The following is a 16938-nucleotide window of genomic DNA, read 5'->3' on the forward strand; positions in this document are numbered from 1 at the left end:
TGCAGTGTGGTGTATATGTCCCACATTATTGAGGTGCTTTGGAAGGTTCCACTGACACCTGTATTGCTGTCCTTGTCATGTTGTACCTGTCATTTGGGAGAGAAAAAAATGTAATGGCAGGGCAACTCAGAGAGGGAGATGACTGGAATTTTCAGTCTCCTCTGTTACTGCTTCTGTATCTGTCCGACAAACTCTGTTTTTTTATCTGAAAAACACAGCTCATGGTACCCTACAGGAGTGAGAAGTCTTAGCTGATGTTGGTTAATATTTTTTGAAGTCTGGAGAAAAGTGCAAAGTATCCTTACTCTTAGTAGAGCTGGGAAAGGAGGACAGAATTACGTGTGACAGATTGCTATTGCACTTTGATAACAGATAGTGCAGGCAACGCTGTTAGCCATTTCAGCTTTATACTAGACTATTCTGCCTCTTTCATAGGGAGAAAGCTGCAAATATGCTCTCTGTTGTCACATGAATGTGCCAGGATTATGAATCCCAGCTCCAGTTGCTTGACTGACTGACAGATCTACTCCTGCAATGGAGCAAATGTATTGTTTCTCTGAGGGCTGGCTTTGAAAATGGCTTTTTGATTATTGCTTTTATCCATATCCCACTCATTCACCTCCTCTAAATTTATCATTCCTTGTTCAAAAAGCAGTGTCTGCAGAGTGGTGCAGTCCTTTATAGAAAAACCCATAAATTCCTAGTCAGTCTTAGTATTTCAGGGAAACCATATTTAACACTCCTGTAAAAGTCAATTTTTTTCTCCAGCATGTTTTTGTGCTTAAATATATTTAAAAATGGCACTTTAGCTCTGGACAGTGGTGCTTTAGTGGCAGGTTACTGGGAAATGGTGAAGTGTTTGATCTGCCCTTCCCTGGCTCTTCTTACATATTGAAGCCCTTTACACCTGGTGAGAAGAGACTATATATTCTTACCTCCTTTTTGCAGATGGAAACCATGGCACAAGGATGCCGTAGCTCACGTTCCACAAAATAATTATGGATCTACCTTCTACACAGGTGCTTCTTCTCACCTCTTTTCCTCAGTGCTGTTGATCTAGGTGGGAATTCAGTGCACAGATGCTTTGTAGGATGCAGGGTTATGCATCCCAAATATGTCCCAAGAAGTGTCCCAAATGCTGCTGTAAGGAAAGGCTTCTGAGCTGCCCTGGACCTGGGTGAGGGACAATCAACCTCACACTTCTACCAGGACAGACTCTCCATGGCATGTTGCCTCTCCCTTGATAATGTTACTCTCATCCCTAGGTCAGGCGGCAGCGGGCCAAAGACACAGCAGATATTCGCTGCAGAGAAAGTAGTTCTTCTAGCTTTGGCCCATCCAATCCTACTTCTCCTCTGACTTAGAACTCCATGGCCTCTGGATTTTAGAGAATTAAGTCTTGGTGGGCTCAGGAGAAGGAGGAAGCAGGCAAGACACGATGCTCAGCGTTCTTGTCTGACCAGACAGTGAGAGGATAAGTCTGAGATCTTCTCCTCTTGCTTCTTTTTTTGCCATCTATGTCAGAGGTGGTCACTGGAGGCACTATTAAGCTTTAGCAGATTTTGAAAGTTGGGGGTTTATTTTGCCACAGGTAAGGCAACTGGTGTCCTAAATATGTTGATGAGAGGAACGAAGCTGTCTTTTAATTCCCAGCAGTCATTATGCTGACAGAGAGATGCACCTGATCATGGTCACTGATCTTGTGTTTTTATTAACAGATACAAAATGACCAGTGCAAAGAGATGGAGTCCACAGCAGACAAGTGGGTGAAGCTCACAGATAACGGAGAATGGGGCTCTCATTCTGTAAGTGTCTGAAAAATTGCTTCAAGAAGTTTCTTTTCCATTTATAAATGTCTGTGATTTCCTCTGGGCAGACACCAAACACGGGCCAGCTTCTGTGAATGCATTTGAAGAAGCACAGCTTTCCTAGTACTGAGGGGAAAAGTCACAGAGATCCCCAAGGAGTTGATCCCAAAGCAAATGATATAGAGGCAAGACTTTGTATTGATTTCCCTGGGCTTTGAATCAAGTGTTTTATGAGGCTAAATAGATTTATGCAAATCTGCACGCCACAATCACTTTGCACGGCTGTAATTGAAATCTTCTGCAGCGGTTGTTTGCTCATGAGAACACAAGATTATTCCCTGTGTCTCAGCAGAGCAGTGGACGTGGTGTATGGGGAGACAAGCAGGACAGACATTTTATTCTCAAATGTGTGCAGAAGAGCTGGACTGTACCCCGATTCTGCTCTCTAGGGACTTACCTGTTTGAAAAACAAGCTGGCAGCACCAGGGTGACTCCTGCAGCACAGATATGAGCCTGTCCATGTCAGCAGCAGGAGCCCTTTGGCTGACCCGTGACCCAGCTGGCTGAGTTTGCTTTGTGACAGACCATGCATAGACCAGCTCATTAGCTGAGGCCTGGCTTCCACTGAACCATCATACCCTTGTCCCCAGAGCCATATCAGCAAAGGTAAAGCATAGGCGACATTATGCCAGAAGAAAAAGGCTTTTATGGGCATAGGCAGCAGCATGCTTTCCATTTTCCATGGTCTGCTTATCCTCCTGGAGGAGAAAACGGATTCCTGAGCCAGCTCTGGTTGGCAGTGCCTCTTCGCTCAGATGCAAGATTACATTGGGAGTCTGGAGATCTGGGTGAGGAGGGATGAGGGGCATGAGTTAAGCCATAGATCCAAAGCCAGGACATGGACTTGGGTGAGCTGAGGGGTGTAGACAGAGTGTGCATGGGAGATGGTGCCATCTGAACTCATCATCTGAGGTGTGCAGGTGTCTTCATTGGCTGTGAAGGTTGTTGAGATGCCTGGCTGAAATGTAGACACATGAGCTAGGTGAGATGATGATTCTGGTGCTCCTGAAGGTTTTTTTCTGTGCTGAAAATCCTGTCACGGTGGCTTCCCTGAGCCCAGTCTTGTGGTTGCTGCAGCCTCTGCTCTCAGCATGCAAGTCCTGCTATACCAGAGCTGATGTTGGGAGCCTCTACCACACACAATAGGATGTTTGGTTCAATATGGTCCCAGTTCTGCTGTTACCTGTGGTAACCCTGATCTCCTCTGCCCTGGGTAGTAACTCCTTGGGTGTGGGAGATAAAATAGGCTGTATTTCCACTTTGCTGAAGTTCTGAACTCTTCATCCTGGGTGAACAAAAATCGTGGTCATGCCAGACCTGTACAGCACTGCTGTACATGACATTATCCTGGACTCTTATGCTGGTAGAGTTTATCCCTCTTCCTGTGTGAAAATTAGCACCTTCAGGCCAATATCACTGTGTTGGCAATAGGCATCTTGTACTGCCCTAGTAGTTGTGGTACAGCTTTGCAGGACAGGTAGGGGCTTGGTAAACCTGCTGTTTTTATTGATGAGAGCGACACTGTAGTTACACAAGTGAGTTGAAGGCAGAAGGCAACAACACTGCTGCTGAAAGAAGTGCTCCTGCCTTCCTTTTGCCCCTTATCCCAGCCATGATGCCACCACCTTTCCCATGCCAGTACAGGCATGCAGCCACTTACTGAACCACACCACAAAAACAAGTGGACCAGGGCAGCTGGAAAATATGTTGTTTTCTGCATCTGATCTGCTGTTTGGGGTCAGAAACGAACAGGAGGGTTGGGACTGCTTCTGGAGCCAGCTCTGGTTTGTGTCTGGCTTACTGATCACAATGCTGTAGTGTTAGATGTAGGCAGAGTTTGATTTTTAAAGTCTCTAAACAAAACTCACTTGTGAGCCTGGATTTTTGAATTCTGGGTCGTGTTGAGTTTCTTTATGAAAGCGTATCTCGAGGCTTTAAAAACAAACTGATTGACTATATCTGAACACAGAGCTAGAGATAAAAGCTCCTGAGTGCCAGGGGTAGATAGATAAAGGCAGGAACAGCTTTTTCCAAATTCTGCTTACAACAAGGTCAGAAACAGCTCTTGGTGTTCTTCCATAAAACTGGGTGTTGAGAAACTTTTTTATAAAGCTCACTTTGACTCTCCTCAGAGATGTCTGTACAGCCCCTCCCCATTACCTCTTGACACACTAAGCAGCTTAGGAAAAGCCAGGATCACTGCTAGGATGCAAGAAATCTGAGTAGTGGAAGTAGGAAAAATAAAAAAAATGCCTTGGTGAGGGGATGTCTGATAATTGTCACATGTGTTATTGCAGGTAACTCTGAAATCAGGTAGCAATATATTATACTGGAGAACAACAGGGATTCTCATGGGCTCCAAAGTAGTAAAACCAGTTCTGGTGAAAAACATCACGATTGAAGGTAAGAGTTATTTGTCTTTTAGGTCTTATCTCACTCTTTCTTCACACTGTTTGCCAAGTGCTATTTCTACTGATGTACTTAGAACATTGAAGTGAATTTTTTTTAGCCCCTTGTCCCCTATCTGCTCCTCTAAAGTGTAAAAACAGAACAGCAAAACTTCACACTGTCAGAAAAAGGCTCAAAAATTAATTTATCTGGTAAATGATGCCATCTCGTGGAGAAGACTGGCCTAGCAAATAGAGAGAGAAAATAATAAGCAGGGGTTCTCTAATGTAGTATAGAAAGACCCATGGTTATTGATAAGCCTCTCAACAGTGATAAACGGATATATATCACAACACTGACAGTTAAATTAATATTTAAATTATTTATTTCATCTGAAGTTGCTTTATGGTCCTGTTCTAAGTGTGATCAAACTCGGAGTGTCATATAAGGTTCCTAGATGGGTCAGACTTACATTGAGGAGCAAAGATTAAGGACGTAAATTATGAGTCAGCAAAGCCAAAGTGTCTAAAGCAAGTGGTAAAAGTCTGTGGGTTTTATGCTGTTTTATGCAGCTGGCTTGCTCTCGCCCATAAGCAGGTAGGCAGCAGTTATGGAGTGTACCTCTCTCTTTCAGTGTTTTAATTTGTTTACAGGAGTTGCATACACGTCTGAATGCTTTTCATGCAAGCCTGGTACCTTCAGTGACAAACCAGGTGCATCTGGCTGCCAAGTGTGCCCACGAAATACTTATTCTGAGAAAGGAGCTAAAGAGTGCACCAAGTGTAAAGAAGAAATGTATTATGCAGGTACATAAACCAAGCAAAACCAGGAGGGTTTGGGTATGTGAGGTCATCAGATGTTTGAGGTGTGAGAATGATTGTATACAACAATGAAGTTTAGTCTCCAGTTGATATGCAAGGGGGAAATGAACGTAGGCAGAGGGCACATATACATAATGGACCACAGTCGAACTTGGTCATCCATGTTAACATGAAGGGATGGAGATCTTTGCGACCTGGAAGGCAACTGTTCTTCTGAAGGATTTAACAGTTGTGCTGTGCCCTCTTGTGGTAACTTGTGTTATCGGTTGGTGATGACATGAATTTGCTTCATCACTCCTTCAGAATTCACACGTTTTGAGGAATGTCCTTTCTAAATACTCTCTCTGGCTTGTCCCTGCCTTGACTGTTCTTGGAAGATGTGGTGATCTAGTTGCAAAACCTAGTCCCAAAGTCCTCTGCATTCCCAGCTCTGGTTAGCTGGTGATCATCAAATAACATGATCTTAATCTATTCTTCACAGTCAAAATATCTTCAGTTTTCTCCCTTGTAGTAGTTTCCTTGAAGAATATGTTACCAAACATAGAACCTGCTATCACCAATTATGGCAAATGCTTGGGACCTGTGCCTGTACTCACAGCGGGAAAGGAAATATTGCAAAAATATCCGGGAAGAGGAAGAATTGGGCCAGGGTTGTAAGGAAGTTTCTAACGGATTGGAGTAATTTTGTTCCTTATCGAGTGAGAACATATTCCCATGGTTGGCAAACTGCACAAATTACTGCTTGAAGGTGAAGGGTTGGGTTGAGGGTTTGGGTGACTCATAGAATGGTCTAGGTTGGAAGAGACCTTAAAGATCATCTAGTTCCAACCTCCCTGCCATGGGTAGGGAATCTTCCACTAGATCAAGTTACTCCAAGCCCCATTCAACCTGTCTTTGATTGTTTCCAGGAATGGGATATCCAAAACTACTCTGGGCAACCTGTTCCAGTGCCTCACCATCCTCATAGTAAAGAACTTCCTCCTGGGCATACTGAATCAATGAATTTCATTGTGCCAGCACAAGCATAGCTGGTATTTTCCTTCTTCTGCCACTTCAGTTCAGGGGAATGTTCGTGCAGACTCCATTAAGAGCTTGATTTTTCATACTTGTTTTGTATTTTTCTACTGACTCACTTTAATCTCCAGATTTTAAGCTTGTTATGTTTGTTTCCAGGGACCATTTGATAGTTTAATATCCTGTTAATCACCTTTTCTTTTCAGATGAGGGATCCAGTTCATGTATAGAGCGTCCTCCATGCACAAGCAAAGACTTTTTCCAGATCCATACCCCATGTGATAAAGAAGGAAAAGTAAGTAGAAGGCATGATACTATTTTTATGCTCACTGAGCTTACTGCTACTTCTGGATTTGAAAACAAGGTAGGAATCCCTTTCCCAATTACTTTCCCAGTTTTGTTTTCAGCATTGAATTTCTCTGAGGCTTAGGGTCTGTCCTTTAGCTGCCTTCTCTCCAGCCTTTATCTCTCTGTAAGAATCTGCCTGTCATGGGTCTGCTTAAGGGATCTGTTGCTGTGAGACAATAAGCTCCTTGCACTTGTGATAAATCTGGGGTCACTGGTGCTACTTCCATGCTTCCATGCTGGTTGGAGCACTGGGTGAAGTACTGTCCCAGAATAAACCTGGCTCTATGGTTGTTAGCAATCTTTCCTGGCATATTTTGGGCTTGTGATAATTTGCCCTGTCCCAGCAGTGCCCAGGCACAGGATCATTGGATATGACCATTCCTATTTCAAATAGAAGAGTGTTTGGCTGCATAGGTATAATGTGTGTCATGTCCCTTAGTTTTAACATCGAAGAAGGGCCCATGATCTGTTGAAATAATGTTGTATACACAGCCTGTGAGTATTCATGTGCAGCAGCAGAGCTTAACTGCTGGTAATGTGCTTGCCATGCCTCATATTACCTGCACTCTCGGGAGGTTGTTTCACTCAGAGATTTTAGGTCCACTGGGTATCTCATCTCATAGAGGGACCTGCTGGCAGAGCAACCTGGATTTGGACCTCTCCTGCCCTTTGTCCTTGTAATCAAGTGGGAATTTTTGTGGAATTTGGAGAAGAAACTCCTGTTTACTGGTATAAGAAGCTCATGGTCAACCCTGTTTGTCTCTTTCCTTTCCCGTTTCTCTTAGATCTGGATGGGATTGCAAATAGTAAAAATCCCTAGCACTTGCGTGTTGCTGGCCTAATATTTGCTAGCAGGATGGAGTATTTTGGAGTCTCCTTATCAGCCAGTTCCAAAATTCAGCTGAGATCTTGTGTGCTTTAATAAGGAAGCATCAGTGAGTTTAGCCCAAGAGCTGGCAGGCTTTGCAACCTGGTCTTGACTCACTGATTCTTGCTCTGTTAACTGCCTCTAATGACTTGAGAAATTAGCAATGGTGTTCGCTGCTACACCTCCAGGTACTGCTTTAATTGCAACCTCCTGTGGATTACCCTATCACTGCTCTGTGTGATCCGAGTCTCCCTGGCACTGAATAGGCTCCTACTGTTGACCCTTTTCGTGGCTCTCACCGCTTAGTGCTCTGCAGCTCTGAAAATTGGCCCAGGTTTGCCGTACTCCCCATCCATCTCTCCGTGTGATGCAGCTCAATGAGAGGGTCTGATTGTGCAGGCCATCTTTGGGTGAATGGTGGCCATAAAGAACCAGCCTACTGATCCATGGCTTACTAAAATAAGCCAGGATTTTCACTGGACATTAGATTAGATTGTTGTCTCCCTCCTGTCCTACTCTATGCGTAGAAGGGGACTCAGGAGATTTAGGCACTTGACTCCTCTTGACTTTTCATCTACCTGCTGCTTTAAAACTCCCAGGCTGACTGTTTCAGCCTCAGTGTCAGAGACCCTCAGCCCGTGGCTGTGGGGACCCTCTGACCCTGTTCTCGCTGCTCAGACGCAGTAGGATTCCTGTGGTGTGCAGTGTGTTTGGGCTCTGGGCAACCACCCATGCTTTGCCAGCTTCTGAGCCTTCTCGTTTTAAACGTTGGGCACCGTGATGCTACTGAAGCATTTCTGGAGCAATACTCCAGAAAATCCTTTAAGTTCAGGAGCACCAAGGGCAGGCCGATCCATAGGAACAGGCACCACTCTGACAGCAGGAGCAGTCCCTCAGTGCCTGAGCAAAGTGGGCAAAGCAGACCCAGTACCAGCGGCCGGATTGAGCCAAGGTGGTCAAACAAGTCCATAGTGATGAGACACGACCAATGTCAAACTGAGACATTGTGTCCATGGGCCAGTCAGGATGTGGGTCAGCCAGGGTACCTGACCTGGCACAGGTAGGGCTGCAAAAAAGTGTAGGCAGTGAAGTGTGAAAACCTCGGCTTAATTGCAGCTCCCAGGAACCAAGGCCTGAGTCTGAACTGAAACTCCTTCCAGCTTATTTTTTGAAACAGTTTCAAAGAGGATCGATACTTGAAGTGCTCTGTGTTATCAGAGGGCCAACCTTGAGTGCGAGCAGCTCAACGCCCGGGATGACAAGGGGTCTGGATCAAATTCATAAGGTGAAATCTTGCTTACCTGAGCTTCTGGCCTCAAGGATCCCTGATTGCACTTCTGGGACAAAAGGGTGAAATTACCCAGAGCAAGAACTGTGGTCAGGTTTCACTCTTGCCAGCTGGGTTTCTCAGCTATGGAATTCAACTAATTTTCATCTTGATATATAAAACCTTTTCAGAGATAGACCCAAAGTAAGATGAAATCTGAAACCCAACTTCGCAGGTGATGCATCTCACCTAAACCTTCTCCTCAGAGAGAGCTGATGACAGACAGACCATACTGCTGTGTATGGTAACACCATGTCTTGACTCATGTAATTGTTCATAAATGGCTCCTTAGATGATGCAGAGGGACTAGAGAGGGACTGGGAGAGCTCCTACGTGGTTTTGGGATTTGCTCAGTAGGTGAAAAATGGCTGGAGAGAAATTGAGGACTTTTCAAAGAACAGGTCAGTATGGAGAAAAAATGCAGAACTTGTGGTGTTCTCTAACAGATGCCTTCCCAATTTATAATGCAGAAGGTATATCTTGTGTTATTGTGATAAAAATGCAGAGGTTGATTATGCAGTTGTTAGAATTATTTATCTGACTTTTCTCAGAAATATCTCCATGGAGATATTTACTAATTAAATAGGAATGAACAGTAGTAATTATTTTAAGCTTCACATTTTTGTTTTGTTCTTAAGGTCTGATATCTTGGAAACTCCTGTGAACCCAATTACTTCTGTTTCCTTTATCCAACCTTCCCTTTATGGTCCTGGATGTACAATATCTTGTTTTACCCTCAGTCATTGGGAATACCCTGGTTTAATTTACAGGGGGGACCTTAATTGGTGCATCTAGTCCTAAAGCTTCATAGCACACCGTGTGAGCTCAGTGTCTTCTCATTCCAGACTCAGATCATGTACAAATGGATTGAACCCAAGATCTGCAGAGAGGATCTCCCTGATGCATTGACCCTACCTCCTTCTGGAGAGAGGCAGGATTGTCCACCCTGCAATCCTGGCTTCTACAACAATGCCTCATCTTCTTGTACTCCCTGCCCACCAGGCACATTTTCGGATGGGACGCAGGGTAGGAGTCTGCAAAAAAATTGTGTGTGTCCCCAAAAACAGTTGTCTGATTGCATGTGATTTAGTTAAATGACATGTAATCAGAAGCCAGAGTTCATTTTGCATAAAATACTTGTTGAATAACATTGAGACAGGGAGTTGGATATCTGTTTTCTCTCATAAGTCCTTTCTTATCAGGGATTGCTGCTCTAAGTTGGCCTCCTGTGTTCTGTATTCATTTCTTGGCTGATATAAACATCCTGACAGTTATTTTAAGGGATTCTGAGTGGGGAATCAGAACTTTTACAGCCAGTAATTCCTCCTTACCCATTCTTCTGCTCAAGCCAAGTTCTTTCCTGTGAAAACCCCATTTTAAGCACTGTCATATCTGTACCCTGCCAACATTGTCTAGTCTTAATTCTGGCTTGTTGATTCTGAGATGTATTAGCTCAGTTGGCCCTTATAGCATTTTGTGAGAATTCTTGTTTACCAGCATGATCAAACCTTCAGCTGAATCCATTAAAAAGGAAATGTAGCTTTGGGGCCCAGCTGCTGATTACTTACAATCAATTTATTATCTACAATTAATAAAATGCTGGTCTCATTTCCACTCTTCTGGTCCTGATAAGTCTTTGACTGTTTAATTACAAAAAAATAAATTATTTTCTTTACTTATTACTTGCACTAGAGAGTAAAAAAGTAGTAACTATGTTCTTTAAAACCCTGTTTGAGACTCACTTTGGCCATGTCATATCCGTTTCCTGCCCTCTTGGCCTTCAGAGTGCAAAGCCTGCCCTGCTGGGACTGAACCAGCCCTTGGGTTTGAGTACAAGTGGTGGAACATCCTGCCAGGCAACATGAAGACATCTTGCTTTAATGTTGGCAACTCGAAATGCGATGGGATGAACGGTGAGCCCGACCTCCTGTGTTGCTGTGTGCCTTTCTCCTGCATGGATCACTGCTGTAATGGAGCACCCATCAAAACGAGTGTGCTCTTTGCTGCATGACTCACAACACAGTTTTCCCCCTTCTGTTTAATTGCACCAGGCTTGAAATTTCCTGTAGTCAGTATCACGCTGTCACAGTATCACAAAGAAGAAATGAAAAATCTCTCGTACACCAGAAGAGGGCAGGAGTTGCAGCCTGTGTGAAGTCCCCTCAGCCAAGGACCTATCCCACACAGATTTTAATGCATCTTCAGGTGCATTCATATCCCCACTGAAAAAAAAACACTATTTGACTTCTCCCTCACTTATTTTGTGTTTTGTTATAACTATGCCCATCAAGGTTATACATAATTCTTTTGGAAAACTTAATTAAAGTCTGTGATTTTGTTCATTTAGCACTCAGAGCTTTCTCTCTGCACATGTGCTAAAATTGCAGCAGAGAGCAGTCACAGCTCACTGGTGAAAATGATCTCATCTGGGACTTCTCCCACCTCCAGCCTTCTCTGACAGATTTTCCTCTGTCTGATCCACCCTGTCAGACTGATGTAACTCAAGCTTTGAATTATGTGTGTTGAGCAGAAGGGAACTGAAGTATATGCTTAACATTTAACACACGGATTCATTGATTCATCTGTTTTAAGGCTGGAAGATATCAGATGGATCATCCCCCCTGAGCTGCACAGCACAGGTCAGGGAATTTCAATTGCTTTGCTGATTTCAAAGGTGACAACTGCCTGTAAAATCAGCAGTTCATACAATTCCTAAAATTTTTCGTCGAAAAGTATCATGATATTGCTCTATAATTTATACCAGGTATCTTTAAAATACACTGAAGTACTGAATTGCTTAAAAAATTATGCTAAGATAGATTTTTTTTGCCATCTATTTTTTGAAATTTTGTTCTTTTTCTGTCCTATGAAGGTTGGGAGGTGGCTGGTGATCACATCCAGAGTGGGGCAGGAGGCTCTGACAATGACTATCTTATCTTGAACCTGCACATCCCGGGATTTAAGTAAGGAACTGGATTTTTTTTTTCCCACGTATTTCTTGTATATCTCTGTCTCTTACACCTATTTCACACTACCCCTGGAATCATCTGGGTTTTCTTTTCAGAAATGGAATAATGTAATGAATGAGAGACAAAAGGAAACTTGGATTTTATTCCAAGCACTCCCCAGTCAGTCCATTGAGGCAGAAAAGTGTGTAAGACCTTAGTTTTTAGCAGTGTTTGTTTCATTCCAAGATACCAGATGTTTGGCTGTCTGGAAACTGAGAAGAGATACTCCTATCCCTCTGGTTTTAAATTGTTCCAAAGCAACCAGCTAAATGTGCCATAGGGTGAATATTGGAGCCTACCCTTTCAGTATTTTAGTGAAATCCAAGTTACTTTGCCCTGTGGCTCCAGGCAGCCTGCACAGTCTGTGCTTCCCCTACAGCCAGTGAGGAGGTGAAGGCACTGCAGGAGAATGGGATATCCCACCTCTCCTGAACCCTTGGACAGAGTGAAATATCTGCTTGAGGTGGTTGTGCCTCTCTGTCAAAAGAGTGAGCTTAGAATCCTAGCTCAGACCAGGTGCAAAACAATGAGACAGGTAAGGTATGGCAAGAGGAGCATCAGCCTTCCTTTGCTGTATTTCAGCTGAGGGAGTTGGTGACTTCTTACACCCACTGAGTAAACCCTGATTTTTAATTTACAGTACGGGCAAGCAGCAATTAAATTAAAGGTGAATTGTAAGGGTTGGAAAAGACCTCCAAGATCATTGAGTCCAACTGTTAACCCAGTACTACACCAAGTCCCCAAGTGCCACATCCACATGCCTCTTGAACACTTCCAGGAATGGTGATTCCACCACAGGGCAACCTGTTCAAATGTCTGGCCACCCCTACAGTGAAGAAATTTTCCCTTATATCTAGTCTAAACCTCCCCTGGCACAATTTGGGGACATTTCCTCTGGTTCTGTCGTTTGTTACCTGAGAGAAGAAACCGACCCCCACCTGACTACAACCTCCTTTCAGGAAACTGTAGAGAGTGATAAGGTCACCCCTGAACCTCCTTTTCTCCAGGCTGAACAACCCCAGCTCCCTCAGTCACCCCTCATAAGACATGTGCTCCATACCCTTCACCAGCTCTGTTGCCCTTCTCTGGACATGCTCCAGCAGCTCAGTGTCCTTCTTGTAGTGAGGGACCAAAAACTGGACACAGGATTCGATGTGTGGCCTCACAGGGGGAGCACCCTGAATACTTCTGCTTTGTGTGAAACTCCTGAAAAGTATCTCCCATCAGCAGAGGGTAGATGCAACTAAAATGGTGTAAATTGCTTGAAATATTTAATGCATTTTAATAATGAAATTCCCTACAAATATAGTCAAATTTGGGTGTTCATTAGAAGGAGAGAACTAGACAATAAAGAATTCAGACACTTAAGAAATGACCCTGCTGCAGCCAACACCCAGTGCAGAGCCACTGTGAAACCTGGTTTCTGTTGTTCTGCAAGGGCAGATTTTCTGTGACAGGACTTTGATGGTTTCAGCATACCAAAAGGAATTTGAAGGATTGACTGCTGCCTGTCTGGAGAGCACTGTGGAAATGTTTTGTCCCTTCTCTGTTTAACAGGCCTCCGACATCAGTGACAGGAGCAACTGGGGCAGAACTAGGACGGATTACTTTTATTTTTGAGACCATCTGTTCAGCAGATTGTGTGCTATACTTTATGGCAGTAAGTGAGACCTCTTTCTCCATGACTAAGGACTGAGCCTGATGTTCCACATGTCACTCTAATACCTCTACATAGGTGTGATTAGTTGCACTTGGTTTATTATGATTAAGATTAAGCATGACATTAGTTTAGTATCTGCAGTGCCCTTGCAGGAAGGATTTAATGAATGACCTAGAGAAATTCCTCCACCCTATGAGTTGTGAACCATTCCTGGTTATCTCTTTATTCTAAAAGAAATTGTTGGACGCTAAAGAGCCAAATTTTCCCCTGTTAAACTGACTGATGAAATTATCAGTGTCTCTTGTGCAGTTGAGTTGACCTCTAGTAACAGAGCCACAAGTCAAGATGTGGGATAGAGGGATGGGAAGTGGACAATTTGGAAGTTTAGACTTGATTCTGTCAGTGACCTGGGGGATCAGTAGGGTAGCAGGCAGATGTTTGTTTGTGAAAGGAAAGTACCATTTTACTTACTTTCATGGTCTGCTTATTGGAAGTCCATCAGCTGAGGAAAGTAACTGGATCTGTGACAGCTCCCTTACCCCTTCCAATGAAAGGGGAAGCTGGTCCTTTCTTTGTGTTTAGTGGCTCTTTAGGGGAATCTGCTCTTAATTTAAAGAGAATTGAGTGAAAATTAGGTGGTAATTTGAGTCTGTCTTTAGTGGCAATTTAAAGGAATCTGTTTTAAAGAAAAAGCATCTTTCACTGGAACATTTACAGCTGATTGAGAATAAGAAACATAAACATAGATTGAGTGGAGTTTTGTTATGTAAATCTTGGTGCTGCATTATTGCCCTCAGTTCTCTTTCACAAGAGACACCATCAAAGTGGGTATCTGAAGATGTCAGAAACTACAATTTACCTCTGAATTTTTGCCTTCCTCTTTCTGTACTCTGGTACTCACAAGTTTTACATACAAACAAAATTTCAAATCTGAAAGAACCGCTGTGCTGAATCCGTCCTCATAATGGTTATAAACTACTATAGGACTTTGAACTTAGCTCTTATATGAACTAGAACATCTTTTGGAACAGCCACCCATTCTCAATTAAAAATTTGCCAGTTGTGGAAAACAGAATAAGTATGTTTGCTCTCTTTTATTAATTGTTAAATGTGATTGTAAAGTCCTTTATATATTAATCTCTATATCATAAAATGATGGTGTTTAGTGTAGTATGACCGCACTTTGTGTGTGTGTGTGGGTGTGTGTGGGTGTGTGTGTGTGTTTTTTGTTTGCTTGTTTTGCTTGGTTTTTTTTTTAAATATATCCATTTTTTAGGATGTTAATCGAAAAAATACCAATGTGGTGGAATCATGGGAAAGAAGTAAAGAAAAACAATCCTACACTCACATCATCTCCAAAAATGCTTCCTTTACATTCACCTGGGCCTTTCAGAGAATAAATGAGGGCCAAGATGTAAGTACTTCTTTACTTTCTTTAGAACACAGCTTTCCTTGGACACTCATACCTAGAGCTCTTACCCTCTGTTGAAGCTCACAGGCTTCCTGTGACGGGTGAGTGGCTCTCACCATAAAGCAGACCTGGGGAGGCAACTGTGGACAAAAGATCCATGAGGAGGGACAGAGCCATGAATAAGCTGATCTCTGAACTGATGCATAGAGATATCTGTCCATCTGTGTCCAAACGCAGTGGTGCGACGACACCAGGGTGGTTTCCTTGGCTCTCGTTCCAGAGCAGACAGTTCATCAATGACATGGCCAAGATCTACTCCATCACCGTGACCAACGCAGTGGACGGAGTGGCCTCTTCCTGCAGGGCCTGTGCTCTGGGCTCGGAGCAGTCCGGCTCATCCTGCGTGCCCTGCCCGCCAGGACACTACATTGAGAAGGAGACCAGCCAGTGCAAGGAGTGTCCTGCCAACACCTTCCTGTCCATCCACCAGGTCTATGGCAGGGAGGCCTGCATCCCCTGTGGGCCTGGCAGCAGGAGCACCAAGGTACAGAAACTGAGTGTTTCTGAGCAATGGGCAGACAGGGGTTTTTGGGCTATAAGCTCTCAAAGGGCCAGTTTTAGCTCTTCCCTACTGGCATGTGCCCTGTGAGCAGTGGAGTCTAGATATAACCAGTGAACCCACTCTTTCAGAGATGTCACTAGCCTAATTTCTGTTTGTAAATATGCAGTAATAAGACAAAATTGACAACATCAGCTCAAAAAAAGATTTTTTTCAAGAAGCTGTGGACAGTGTACAAAGAGGGCAAGCATTTATATTGCTTCCACCTAAAACTGTCCCAGACACCTACTGTTTTAAACTCGGGGACTTTCTCTGCTGGATGATGTGTCTGTGCCTTTAGAAACCTGTAACAAGTTCCTCTTACATGAAATTGCCCTTAAGCCTTGGTAAGCATTTATTACATGCAAGGAGCTGCACAGGTATCAGAAAAACTGCTTCAATTTGTTCATATTCTGCCTGACTTCAGCTGGGTTCATATACAGTCCTTGTGTCTTGGGCTGTTTGTTGTGTTTCCTTTGCAAGATACAAATGTAACCAAGGGCATGTTCTGATCTGTTTACAGAGCTTTGAGTTGGAACACTGTGATCCTAAAAGCACACAGAACAAAACAAAGAAAGAAACTACATTTTCTTGCCTAATGCAGTGAACAGCAGAAAAACCAAGCTTGGGGAACATCATAGTCCTGATATGTGATTGCAAGGGACTGAAACAGGAATGGGAATTCTCCCAAGAGAAAGATGAATTAGAGGAATAGGACAGAGTTGCCCTTCATCCTTAACAAGAAAAGCAGTCCTGTCTGCACCTGCTTGCTTTAAATCCCAGAGGAATGGTTTGCTGCTGTTCCATAACTGCTCTTTAATGGATGCCTCTCCTTCCTTACAGGACCACTCTGCCTGCTTCAGTGACTGCCTGGTGTCCTATGTCAAGGATAACCAGAGCCTGAATTACAATTTTAGCAACCTCAGCCAGGTGGGCTCGTTGATGAGTGGACCCAGCTTCACTTCCCGAGGGACCAAGTTCTTCCACTTCTTTAATATCAGCCTGTGTGGGAATGAGGTGAGCTCAGCTGGTGTTGAGGGCTGCAGGGATGAACCAATTTGTCGCCTGTGTTGGTGATGTGGGGTCACATTGAGGCAGGACAAGGACTCCCCTTCATCTGAATTGTCACCAACACTGCACAAACACTTCCCTTTGGATCTTGTTTAGCAGAGTAAGAAGATTTTTGAGCAGCCAGATGATTTTCCAGAGCAGAGATGGCAAAGTTTTAGGCCATAAACAATGCTCGAAAGAAAACCCCTGTCACATCCCTGCCTTTTCTTAGTTCTTGTGCCTTCAAGTCACTTGAGTCACAACCCTCAGCTTTGCGTGCTGCCACCAAGGAGCTCAAGTGAAGAGACTGAGTCTATCACCTGGCAACTTCTTTCCATATCTTTTCCTTATGACTTGACTGGTCACCCTGCTGTTTGCCAGTGACCAAGGTGCCCAGTGCTGACTTTGACTGCAGCCTTTGAAAGTGGTGGAAAAATGTGTTTGGTTGATGAGTCAAACAGAGTCAAGAGACCTTTCTCTGGGGCTTGGACTGTACCAGAGCTTGTTGTCACATACATAAACTGACCTTTCAGAGCAGTACCAGTGTTGTACATTGTCCCATGAAAGCCAGCACGTG

At 43.7% G+C, this 16938-nt stretch overlaps 1 protein-coding gene across 1 annotated transcript in view; it reads left to right on the forward strand.

The window, feature by feature from the left end:
- KIAA1324L (KIAA1324 like) overlaps window positions 1-16938 on the forward strand; it is a 102775-nt gene that overhangs the window by 70118 nt on the left and 15719 nt on the right. Inside the window, exons 5-15 of the mRNA XM_032688898.1 lie at window positions 1719-1805; window positions 4166-4271; window positions 4910-5062; window positions 6298-6386; window positions 9480-9660; window positions 10419-10547; window positions 11507-11597; window positions 13200-13302; window positions 14579-14716; window positions 14994-15257; window positions 16155-16328. Coding sequence (XP_032544789.1) covers window positions 1719-1805; window positions 4166-4271; window positions 4910-5062; window positions 6298-6386; window positions 9480-9660; window positions 10419-10547; window positions 11507-11597; window positions 13200-13302; window positions 14579-14716; window positions 14994-15257; window positions 16155-16328 — 1515 coding nt within the window. The remainder of the gene's footprint in view (window positions 1-1718; window positions 1806-4165; window positions 4272-4909; window positions 5063-6297; window positions 6387-9479; window positions 9661-10418; window positions 10548-11506; window positions 11598-13199; window positions 13303-14578; window positions 14717-14993; window positions 15258-16154; window positions 16329-16938) is intronic.

Source organism: Chiroxiphia lanceolata, chromosome 5 (assembly GCF_009829145.1).
Source record: "Chiroxiphia lanceolata isolate bChiLan1 chromosome 5, bChiLan1.pri, whole genome shotgun sequence".
NCBI lineage: Eukaryota > Metazoa > Chordata > Aves > Passeriformes > Pipridae > Chiroxiphia > Chiroxiphia lanceolata.